The sequence below is a fragment of the Equus przewalskii genome, chromosome 26 (genome assembly GCF_037783145.1).
Source record: "Equus przewalskii isolate Varuska chromosome 26, EquPr2, whole genome shotgun sequence".
NCBI classification, from domain to species: domain Eukaryota; kingdom Metazoa; phylum Chordata; class Mammalia; order Perissodactyla; family Equidae; genus Equus; species Equus przewalskii.
Window position 1 is genome coordinate 1,416,948 of NC_091856.1, and position 12,028 is coordinate 1,428,975.

A 12,028-nucleotide genomic window follows, 5' to 3' on the forward strand; every position below is an offset into this window, starting at 1 on the left:
CCCCATGGATCCAGAGTCTGTCTGCCCACTGACTCTGCCCTTATCCCTCACCCAGTGTGAAATGATAAAGCCTCCATATTTGTAGGACGGTGGATCTCGTTGTCTTCAAACAGGCATTTCTGGAAGCATAGAAGTCTGGAGGGAGGGGATTGTATCTCAAATCAGTTCACATGGAATGAGCACCCAAGTCCCAAAGAGGCTGAGAGAGTGATCTCCTCAGTTCATCTTGGGAGAGTCCTGTTCCCCGCCCCCCCACTGTGTTTAGCCCACCTCGGGAGATTCATTAAGAGGATCCGCCTGCATCTTTTTTCCTTCCTGGAAGTAGGGAGCCCTCTACTGTGTGTTCTTGGGTAGGAAAAGTGCATCACTGAGGTTTCCAGGCTGAATGTGATTGATTTGCCCCCAGCCGTTCTGCAGAGCCACAGAGCCCGTCTGCGGGCACAATGGGGAGACCTACAGCAGCGTGTGTGCTGCCTACTCGGATCGTGTGGCGGTGGATTACCACGGGCCCTGCCAGGCCATCGGGGTCCTCTCAGAGTACAATTCTGTCACTGAATGCGCTGCTGTGAAGTGTCCTTCGCTCTCGGTGACTGAGTGCAAACCTGTCATCCCACCTGGTAGGCTGGCAGTGCTTGGGGAGGGGCCGGGGTGGGAGTGGGAAGAGAGTGAGTCACTGAGGGGAAGAGAGCTGACTAGTTTATTTACATTTTTCAAAAAGTCGTGACTGTGCCTGATGCTGATTAGATGTGTTATTCCGGGTCAACCAGGTTACCTTAGACATCATCTGGTCTGGTGGTTTTAAAACAATATAGTAAACTTTTTTCGAGGAAAATCTTACACCAAACAATAATATATAAACAGATAAAGCAGTATTTAATTACTAAAATTATGGTTATTAGTTCAAATGCATAATATTTACTTATTATAAAGTTAATAAAGAAATCATAATGAATGAATGAATAATTGAAGTAGTTTTGATGCACACCAACTTTTGAAATTGAGAGAAACAGAAGAGAGTTGTCTTAGATTGGCGTTAGCACCTAATTGTTTTAGTTGCGTATAATCAAGAAAGTCTTATTTCATAGACTGTTATAAGCGGTAACAATTTTCTTAAACAGCTTACCTTACAGGCTCATACTCTTCAGTTAAACAGAGGTGGCAGAAGAGACTCTATCCCAAGTCTGCACAGAACACATTAATCTGGAATCTAACAAGCTCATTCCTCCATCCATGAATTCATCAGATGTTTACTGAGCTTCCAGCATGTGCCGGACATTCTTCTAGGCACTGTGGACGCAGCAGTGAGCAAAACAAAGCTGTTCTGATACTTTGTTATCGTTTTTTAACAGTTTAAAATAATTTTAAATATTAAATTAGAATCAAACACTCCGGGAGTCCCTGCTTTCGCAAACAGGAAATCTAAGGGCCGGGAAAGCACCTGCCCAGGATCACACAGTGACTTCTGAGGCGGGCCAGGGTCTCAGCCCCATGTCTCTCGAAAGGCCAGCCCTCTCTGTGCTGCCTTCCACCACAGCTGCCTCACCCTGAGAAGTGTTGAAGGATGAAAGCAGGGCTGGAGGAAGCGTTCTGGTGGATGTGCAAATTCTGAGGCCCTCCCAGGTAGTCAGGGAACACATCTAAAAGTGCTCCATCAGGAGAGCAGCTGCAGCTCTCCGAGCACGGAAGGAAGGGCCGGGGGATTTCACCAACTGTTCTGGGTTCTCCACACTTCCAATTCTGAACACACGTGAAATGCTTTCTGTTATACAGGTGCTTGTTGCCCGTTATGTGCTGGGATGTTAAGAGTTTTATTTGACAAAGAAAAGCTGGATACTATTGCTAAGGTAAATTGCTTTATATGCCAGGTACTGTTCGAAGCGGATTGATAAACCTCTCAGTAATCCTACAGAGTAGAAGATGTTATCCCCTTTATAGATGAAGAAACCCATCTGCAGAGAAGCAACTCAGGTTCTGAACCCGGGCTGTCTGCTCCGGGTCCTGCACTCCTTTCCTTTGCAGCCTGGCTGTATGGTGACCCTGCTCGCATGTCACAGCCTGAGTCTTTCTTAGGAAAGATCGCCTCCTGGCCTGGTAAGCAGAGTTGGGGCTGGAGGCAGAACCAGGCAACCAGAGACTGGTAGGCGCCCCACTGGTTTCCAGGTGGCCTGCCCTCTCAGGCCCCACTCTTCCCAGTGCGTCCAGCGCCAGCCCCTACCCACTGTGGCTCTGCCCACTTTGCTTCTCTGCCACTCCTTTGGCTGCTCACTGTTGTGGAGGCAGGGCTCCAGACAACACCTGCCGCTACCTAGAAAATTGTCCCCATTTGGATTAAAACACCTGTATTTTTATACAAAGACTTTAATTATTTCCCTGCAGCCTCCAACTCAAAATACTTTATTTAAAGAAAAAAAAAAGAAGAAGAAGAAGCATTTCTGTTGAGAACACTTATCCAGGCTGCAAAGCTTCACAGTCAGGCCAGACCCCATTGGAACAGACTGGAGATTTCGAATGCAGCTGGCAGGGCCTTCTGGGGCCTGCGCTTAGCGGTTCCTTGGTTGAAAGAGCCTCCTTGCCTTAGGCAAGGTGGCGAGGCAGCTTTGGCAATAATAAGGAATTCTTTTTTTCAGATAATAGAAACTTTTTCTCTTTATAGGTAACAAACAAAAAGCCGATAACAGTTCTGGAAATACTTCAGAAAATCCGCATGCACGTGTCTGTCCCACAGTGCGACGTATTTGGATACTTCAGCATTGAGTCAGAAATTGTGATCCTGATTGTTCCTGTTGATCATTCTCCAAAAGCTTTGCAGGTGGGGTTCAGCAGGTGCTGTGCCACCATCTTGTCACTGTCAAGTTTGGGGGACTTGGGAGGGGTGGGCACAAACCAGAGCCAGGGGAGGACCAGGTGGTGAGGACATGGAGGCATTCGGCTGGGCAGGAGGGAGAGACGCAAGGCAGTCTCTGAAGGACAGAGCTACACTGGGGAGCGTTTTCCGGGGGGCTGAAGCTGGGTACCCTTTTGACAGCAGGATTCAAAGGAGTGGGAGAGAGGAGAGGTTGAGATGCTGTGACTCAGAGGGTGCAGAGACGGAAGGAGCTGCTCATCGTACAGACGAGTTGGCTGAGGCCCAGGGGGGGAGGGACTGGCACGGGTCATGCAGTGACAGAGCCAGAATAGACTCCAGTCTCTGGAGGACTTTGCTCCCACTGGGGAGGGCAGCCCACTAGAGCTGGTCTTGTGGGCCCCAATCTTTCTTCCTCACAATCGAGATGTATGTGGAGCCTCATGCATGTAGGCCCAAGTTTCGGCATCAGAATAGTGAGGGCTCAAATGAAGGGGGTGAATATAAGCCCCTGGTAAACTGCACAATAAGAAAGCTCCTTAAGTCTCATTGCTTTCACCCTCATGTTTAACTAGGCATTGACAGTCCATTCCTCGTGACTGTTTAACCATGGAAAGATAATGTCTAAATGGGGATAAGTGGTGAGCACGATGGTGGAAAAAGGAAAGGGCAGTGGCATTGTGGCTCATTTCTTCTCTGATTTCATTTTCATTGATGCTGTTATGATTTGTGTAATAAATTAAGACTCTAATAAAATGTGACTCCAGCCAAGGATAGGACAGAGAGAAAGCGTATTCCCTATGTTATGTATGTGTTAGGATATATGTGGGATTTGTCTGACTTGACCTTTTTATGGGTTCTGTGGTTTTATATTAAAAGAATCTGATTTTCCTCTTCCAGATTGAGGCCTGCAATAAAGAAGCGGAGAAGATCGAATCCCTCATCAACTCTGACAGCCCTACCCTGGCATCCCACGTCCCCCTGTCTGCCCTCATCATTTCCCAGGTACAGGTCTCTAGCAGCGTGCCGTCGGCCGGCATCGGGACCACACCCCCCTGCCACTCCTGCCTCTTCCTCAGCCTGGGCCTCGCCTTGCACTTGCTCTGGAGACACAACTGACTGCCCGTGAGAAGGGTAAAATGTGCCTCGATCTAGTTTTTCTACCTTGTGAAAAACATACAGGACTGCTGGTTTGTAGTTGAATAGTGGCCAAGTGAAAGCTCTTGTCACCTCTATTCACCACACAGTATTTTTTTTTCAACCTGCCAATATTTGTAGGGCTTTTGTTTTGTTTTTTACAAATGTTAAAATATATGCTTCCAAATACTTTTGAAAAGAGGATGTCCCCTTCAGGTGGATCACCCCTTACCATTTACATTTTGCTCCTTTGATGGGTCCTCTACTCTAAACCAAATTCAGGATTACTGATAAATGAGATGATCCCTTTTTAGAAAGATAGCTCACTTCACTGTGGGCTTCATATCACAGGAACTTCATTTCAGAGTTCCGTTAAGTATTCAGATGCCCCTAGGAGGTGTGTGTTTCTTTGCAGACAGTTACCTCCTCTGTCTGGAAGCGGGGCTCGCGGTGAAGAGCTGCTGCTATTAGAGGAAGAAATAAAGGGAAAGCGTTTTGAAATGATCATGTAAGTCATCGGGCAAATTTAATTTACAGAAATGTAATTTGGGAACCCATCTATCTTGTTAAGTAAAAGCAAGCTGATTAAGTGACACTCAGATAATGATATATGGTGGCCGTCTCAGTGGTTACTAATGTGCTTACTGTGACTTCTGTGAAAGGCAGTTACGTCGCATCAAAGCGTCTTGCATTATGCATTTTTATATTAACCAGATGTATATTCTTCAGTATTCATCCAAGTTAAATTTAGAGTTTTTAAACATCAATCTTTAAACCAATTGCTGCTACTTATTTAATTGCCAAAAAGTGAAATAAAGAGTAGTTCATGTAAAAAATACATGATTTTTCTATTTTATTATGAAGGTGAACAGCCATATTTGTAAAGCGACAATCATGCATGTTAACCCAGTACTTTCTCTTCGTGGAGACACATTTGCTTTCTGTGATATGCACAATATAGATAAGTGTTCTGTCTGACTTTCTTTTTGATATAGAATTATAAAGAATTATGGTTTATATATTTAAAAATGTCAATCTAAGTATTAAAATGTTTGCATGTTGTCTAAGAAGTGGAATACTTTGAATGTGTTTCACAGTTTGAAATAAGCTATTCAATGTAATACTTCTTGTTTGTATGCACCTAAACTTAGACTTTACATGAAGTATTGTTTTCAGTATTATATGTACTCTCTGGAATATATAGGGATGTGCTTATTTTACCAAAACGTTGTTTAACAGTGGGCACTTCAAGGTTCCGGATGATCTCGGGGCTGCTGGAGCGTGTTTGCTGCATCGGCCTTTTCTCTATAAATGTCTTCAATGCAATATACTGGAAAGCTTTTCTATTTTAATAAAAACAATTTTTATATGATCTTATGTACTTCTAAGCAATGTGGGCATTTAAAATGAAACCACTGATCACTCTTGGGTGAGCTGTGTCCTCCATCTGGAATAGGAAGTCATGGAGTGTTACTGTTGCCAGCCATGGGCCCTGGGCAAGTGGGGCAGCTGGAAGAGAGCGGCTCAGACCAGACCAGGCATCACCAGAGTGGCAGGAATTTAAATACAAAGACCCCAGCTTTAGGCCTTCAGGACCGAGAGCTCCAGGCCCTCTGAGACCCAGGAGCAGACTAGGCAGCTCTGTTCCGCACTGCTTTGGGCCTGATGTTCTAGCTTCAGGGTATGTCCTGGGGCAGAGAGGCCCTTGGACTGTGGAGAAAGAGGGCCTGTTGATCAAGGCCTGGGACATTCTATCAATCAGCTGAGGCTAAGATCCTGAAATCTCCATGGTTGACAACAACAGAGGCTCACATCTTGCTCGTGTCACACGTCCACTGTGGGCCAGCTGCTCTTCTCTACACTGTCTTCACTCCAAGGACCCATTCCAGTGTCCCCACAAAAGGGAGGAAAGAGGCAGAGAGAACCACAACTGGCCCTTAGGTCTCTGCTCAGAAGTGGCACTGTCATTTCTGCCTACATCTTACTGGCCCAAGCAAGTCACACAGCCACTCCTGATTTCAAAAGGAAGGGATATTTAATCTTCTGGGGGGTGTGTGTGTGTGTGTGTTAGGGGGAGGTGGCAGGGGAGGAGCTGGAGGAGGGACCATGAGTCTTTTGAATAATAATAGTCCACCACAGAGGTCCTTTCTCATCAGGATAGGACAACAGCCAGACTGACTAAATTTTTTATTGGGAAAGTAATACCAGTTTCATGGCCTGGGAAAGAAAGAAGAGAAAATGAGAGGTGCTGGGGTTTGGGGGTGGGGGTGTATCAAGGGAGAGAAAGATGTAAAGGTTGTCCTTCTGAGGACACAATCATGAGATGTTAGGGGCCAGACAAGCCCAGGACAGGCAGAGGGTGCTCCTCGCTGGCCAGTTGCTGTGCTGAGCACACCCAGGCTGCCTCATGGCTTCCCAGCATGAGTGCAGGTGGAGCTCGTGCTGGATGGCTTTCCAGCCTTCTGCCCAAGGCCAAGTGTGTCAGGCTGGTAGAGGCCTCGAATGCAGATCCTGCAGGAGACAACTGGGTCTTGGGGGAGAGAGAAAGATTCAGAGGCTCCTATGCCATGGGTAATGAAACCAAGACACTAGAAAACAGATGAAACAGCTCCGTGTGCAGTCTAAAGCGAGTAATTGGGCAGGTGTGGACCCCAAGAGGGTCACAGGCCCGGCTTGGGTCACAAGCTCACCTCTGTAGCAGAGCAGGAAAGTTATGGGAGCTGCAGCCCCGCCTACAGCGGGCCCGATGCATTTCTCACAGGAAGTAACTGTTCCTGGAAGAAGCCTTCTGCTGGCTGCGTCCTCTGAGGAGTGTGCATCTCTCTAGCAGGAGGCCATTAGCCCTCAGACCAGTTCAGCCTGCGGGCACACAGCACTGCCTCGCCCTCAGGCCGAGCACAGACCGGAGATGTAGCCCCCAGAGCCCAGTAAGGACCCTGGGGCGCTTTGTACGACTCACCTATAGAAAAAGGGAATTATCCAAAGTGGCTAATAATGAAATAATTGTTACACCCAGGGCAAAAATGGCAAAAAAGAGAGTGCAGAAAATTGAAATCAGTGCAAAAAGAAGCAGGTCAATTTGTGGAAGATTCTGCCTGCTTCCTGGAGGTCTCGCTCCAGAGTCAGCTCTGCCAGGGAGCTTCCCAAGGGCTCCGGGACAGGATCTGGGCTTAACGCTTGATTGTCACTGGATGACACTACACAGTTGGTCTCTCCTTAATCCTACATAATCATTCTTCTGTAGGCTGGGGACAGCAAATGCACATCATTCACGCCACCAAATGTTCATTTTGTGTGCATGACGAAGAGATCACAGCTCTGCCCTCTTGGTCTCATGGGGGCTGTCTCAGCTCCTAGCTAAGGTCCAGCACAGTGTTCTCAGCAAGAAAGGGCATGAGAGCCACAGTGCCTTCTCCTTTTGCTGCCAGGGCCTCTTATGAGTAAGAAAAATATTCCTCGGCAGTCACCCCTGTGTCTCCTTGGCTGGATCCCATGCCCAGGCCAATTACTGGCTCCGGGGAGCAGGGTGGCCACAGCTGGCTAGTCAGGGACCACACACGCTGCTGCCCAGATCACATCAGGTGCAGGAGGGCAAGTAAAAAGGCGAAGTGCATCTGCCTCGAGATAAAACTGCTGTCTCAGCTTATCCGAGTACAAATATGAGCACAGTTTTCTTTGTCCAGTAACTGCCGCTGGTTCCTACTAGGTAGTGGAGCCCATAACGACATCTCTGTCAAGTTCCATGCCTTTACTGCTTCAGTCTCACTTCGTTCCTCAGGCCTCTCTCCTGGTTATTTTAAAAACTTCAGTGCCATAGCCAATTCAAAGGCGTCTCTGCCTCCCGCTGCCCAGGCTGGAGGAGTGGCTCTAACTGCCTAGAGTAGCGGGTGGGAGCTGTGGTCTCCGCCCTGTACATAGGCAAGGCTCACTTCCTCAGGACAGTGAGCTTGGCATGTCACTGGCGTCAGTCACTAATGGTCATTAGGATGTCTTCAATATAAGCTGTGGGACGCTCGTTTCTAGTCAGGAAGTGTGTCAACTAGGAGCTCCCAAGTGGCATCGCACTTAGTTATGGTTTGCTTGTGCAAGACAGGAGGAGCAGGTAATCCGGTTGTGCAGACAACGTGCCACAGGAGGTGTGAAGAGGAGAGAAAGTCTAACAAGGAGACAGAAGGCTTCTTTGAGGGTTTGATTTGAGCTGGGCCAGGTAGAAATAGGGAGGCTCGTCCAGATGGCTTTAAGGAGGGGCATTCTAAGTAGAGGGTACGGCTTGAGCAAAGGCACAGAGCAGGAGAGTCTGGGGCCGTCCCAGTGGTAGAACAGTGGAGGTGATGGGTTGGGAAGGGGTGATGAGGGGAGGTGTGAGGCAAGTCAGACGTGCTGGCCTTGAATGCCGGGCCAGAGTGGCATGCAGAGCATCTGCCCTTCCCTCCCGGCTCCACTGACTGATCTGGATAGCTCTGGTGTGCAGAGAACTGTGTGTGTCAAACTTCCGTGTCAGGAGAGACCTTCGAGATCATCCACTGACCTCGCTGTCAGGCGAGCTTCCCTTCCCTGTCCTGTGCTCATCCTCGACTCTGCTGAGCAAACATTAACTGAATGAGGCTGGGTGCCAGGCTTCCCCTGCGCCTGGTGCCCTCCCTCAGGGTCCAGCCTGCGTCTGTTTCAGCTCCACTGCCGGGAGAAAGTTAAACCCACCAGCAACACTGATGGTCTTGACACAGAAGATGTTTATTGTCCTTCGTCTGATTTAATGGTTTCCCTTCATCCCTGAGCTAGTGGGAGCCAAACCCACAGGCTCCCCCAGAGGGCGCTCCATCTCTCAAAGGCACTGGAGGCCCTGCCCCGGGAGCCTTCTCCCTCCCTCTCCCTCTCTCCCTGCTGCGGAAGGAGCCTGCGTTGGGCACTCTGCCTGTTGAGGGGAAGAGAAAGCAGAGGGCTCATGCCTAGGGAAATTCCTTTCCCCAGGCAAGCAAGCTTGGAGCTGGGGGGTGGATTTCCACTTTGTATAGAGGAAGACAGGCCAGAAGAGCAGAATTACTAGCCCAAGGTCACACAGCAAGTCAGGGCAAAGCCAAGGCCTGAGGCCAGGTCTGGGCTTTCCCTGGCACAAGGCAGCTGGGCGGGATGAGTGCTTTCAGGGATGGAGCAGCCGTGCGGCAGAGCTTCCTGAAGGTGGGCACCAGGGGCGGGCAGAGTGGAATAGGTTCAAGGTCAGGTCAGCCCAACAAGGCAGACATGCATGGTCGAGGAGCAGCAGGAATCATACAAGTAACTGACACAGCTCTCTGGCACTTTCCATGACAGTTTACACTGCGCTTTTCACCTTGTTCTCGCTGGCCCACACAAAATGGTGCACAGAGAGCACACGCAAGGTCTAAAAAGTCTAAAGTCCAAAGGTGGAGTGAGGTTCTCAGGAAGTCAGGCTGCTGCGGGGGAAGGGGAAGGCAGGAAGCCTTCCCATGAGGAAGCCTGCTAACACACTCCTGCCTCCAACTCCACCTGCTCTTTCATTTTCCCAAAATGAAGTTCACTGTATTTTCTCATTATGAAAACAACATGTGCATTCCCCAAATACTGGAAATTTAAACAAAGGAAAAAGTCACCCATACTGCCCCTTGCTCTCCCTGCCTGTACCAGTGAGTGCACAACAGAATCCTCCATACGTATCTCTCTCTCTATCGTTGGGGCGGGGCCCTCTGTCCACATCGTGGGGTGGAGGCACTTACCTCACTGCCCTGTGAGGGCAAGTTCAGGAACATGGCTTCTTATTTGGGAAGTTGTCTGCTGGTTGGCATTTCCCTGTCTAATGGTTCACAGGTTGAAGCCCCATCTTGGCCAGAACCCCAGCCAGCAATCAGGCGACGTGCTGTCCTCTTCCTGAGGGCCAGCTCACCTGTCTTCACCAGACCAATCTCCCCCTGAACTCTGCTGGAGATGTGAGCAGTTGCTTTACTGAGCTGTCAGGTAAGGTTTATGTTGGTCAGGACCCAGCAGGTAAACAAGTGACCCACCCAAATTAGGATAATCTGAGGAAGTCTCAATAAAGGAGCTATTTACAAAGGTGTGAGCAGGATGTACTAAACCACAGGAAGAGTGCAGGGCGTGAGCTGTAACAGAGGCTGTTAGCACCCCCAAGGCCAAAGTGGTGGGGTAGTTACCGGAACCCAGGAGAGCACTGCCTGGAGCAGGCATTTCCCCCACCGCCCTCAGGTCTCCCCACTCCTGGAGCCCATTGTGGTAACTCGACAGGTCCGCCTTCTGGGCAGAGAGCAGGGCGGAGAGTCAGTTTAGGGAAGGAAGTGGAGCAAAAAGAAGATACCGACGCAGCAGGTCAGGGCAATGCTGGGTAAGGACCAGGAGATGTGACAGGATCTGCCCACTCATTCTGGCACACCGCCCAAGATGGGCAAGAGCTCTTGGTTTAAACGTTCGGAGGTGCCCACGGAATGCTCCTTCCTTCCTGACCTCATTCCTCTCCATCTGCCTCTCCTAGCCCTTCTTCACGCCCGTGTTGTCCGGAGTCTCTCCCTATCTCCCCGAGAACCCCACTGCTCCACCACCCAGAGAGCAGGCCAGCCTCTGCCCCTTCTGGAGCTACACCAACACAGCTGCCGGCTCTCGGGCTTCAGCCCAGAGCTGCACGGTGGCCCGCGCTCGTTCAGGCTTCGCCAGTTCAAAGCCGGCTTTGCTGCCTCTCAAGCAGAGGATTGGGCTCTGGCCCCACGTGTGGGGAACGTGGCGCTCTGGATCTAGCTTACTTTCCCCGTGGCGAGGAGCCACCCCTCATCATAGCAAGTATTTACTTTCTTCCTAAAAGAGCCCAGGCTGTCACATGGGAGGCACGTCTACAATCCTCATGATAAAATGAATGTATTATAGCAACATAAGTCTATACCCAGGTGCTTTTAAAAGGGGTTATTGTCGTTACTGTTTTCAGTGTTTCTCCCCCGATATGTTCGAACTGGTTATTGATGCTATGTAAAAAAGCTGACTTTGTTTTGGTGTTTTTGTTTTCATTTTTGGTTTTTGGTGAGGAGGATTGTCACTGAGCTAACATCTGTGCCAATCTTCCTCTATTTTGTATGTGGGACGCCACAACAGCATGGCTTGATGAGTGGTGCTAGGTCTGTGCCTGGGATCCGAACTCACAAACCCCGGCCGCTGACGTGGATCATGTGAATTTAACCACTATGCCCCCGGGCTGGCCCCCAAAGAGCTGATTTTTTTAAATATTTTTTTGGGACCTGGCCATCATGTAAATTTTTTTATATGAATTTAGTGGACTTTCTTAGGTTTTTCCATGGAGAAACTATAATGAAAACTTGGCTCTTCCTTTTCCAATATCTATACCTCTTATCTCTTTTTGTTGTCTTAGTACTGGCTAGAAGTCCACATCAATGTTGATTAACAGTAATGATGGCAAGAAACTTTATGATGTTCTTGATTTCAACGGGAGTGTCCCATTGTTTTACTGTTAAGTGGGACGTGTTTAAGTATGACATGTTTTACCGTTTGTTTTAGGAGGCTTCGCTTTATTCTGCTAAGGGAAAATAAGAGATTTTTTTAAAACTCAGTAATGGATACTGAATTGTATCAAAGATATTTTCAGCACTTGTTTACATTATATTTTTCCTTTGACTTATTAATATTATAAATTGCGAGTATATATCTTAATATTGAACCATCCTTATACTCTCGAAATAAGTTTTATTTGGTCATGATGTATTATTCTAACAATACACTGCTAGATTCAATTTGGTGATGTTTTATTTTGGATTTTGGTATTTATATTCATAAATGCTGTTGCACTCTGGTTTTTTGTATTTGCTACATTTTTCGGGTTTTGGAGTCAGGATCATTCTAGCTTCACTAAACGAATGGGGGAGGTTTTCTCTGCTTTAGAACATGTACATGGTACCAGACTCATCTGTCATTCAAGGGCTTGACCGAGCTTTGCCTGCAAACTTACCTGAGTCCATCTCTATTTGGGTAAGCAGTGATATTTTCCTTTTCTTTTTTTATGGCTATATTTGTTCACATAGAGTT

At 48.1% G+C, this 12,028-nt stretch overlaps 1 protein-coding gene and 1 long non-coding RNA gene across 9 annotated transcripts in view; one reads left to right on the forward strand and one right to left on the reverse strand.

Moving 5' to 3' along the window:
- Positions 1-5,351, forward strand: part of RECK (reversion inducing cysteine rich protein with kazal motifs) — a 97,791-nt gene extending 92,440 nt beyond the window's left edge. For all 8 annotated transcript variants that reach the window (XM_070595723.1, XM_070595726.1, XM_070595727.1 and 5 more), the window contains 4 exons: positions 407-617; positions 1,771-1,844; positions 2,654-2,809; positions 3,743-5,351. In XM_070595723.1, the coding sequence (XP_070451824.1) occupies positions 407-617; positions 1,771-1,844; positions 2,654-2,809; positions 3,743-3,961 (660 nt within the window). In that variant the 3' untranslated portion in view covers positions 3,962-5,351. The remainder of the gene's footprint in view (positions 1-406; positions 618-1,770; positions 1,845-2,653; positions 2,810-3,742) is intronic.
- Positions 5,352-6,149: 798 nt separating this feature from the next.
- Positions 6,150-9,941, reverse strand: LOC139079643 (uncharacterized). Its single transcript, XR_011533422.1, has 3 exons — positions 9,709-9,941; positions 6,670-6,938; positions 6,150-6,509 (listed from the first exon to the last, which is right to left on the reverse strand). It is a non-coding gene; the product is annotated as an uncharacterized lncRNA (long non-coding RNA).
- Between the last annotated feature and the right edge of the window lie 2,087 nt (positions 9,942-12,028).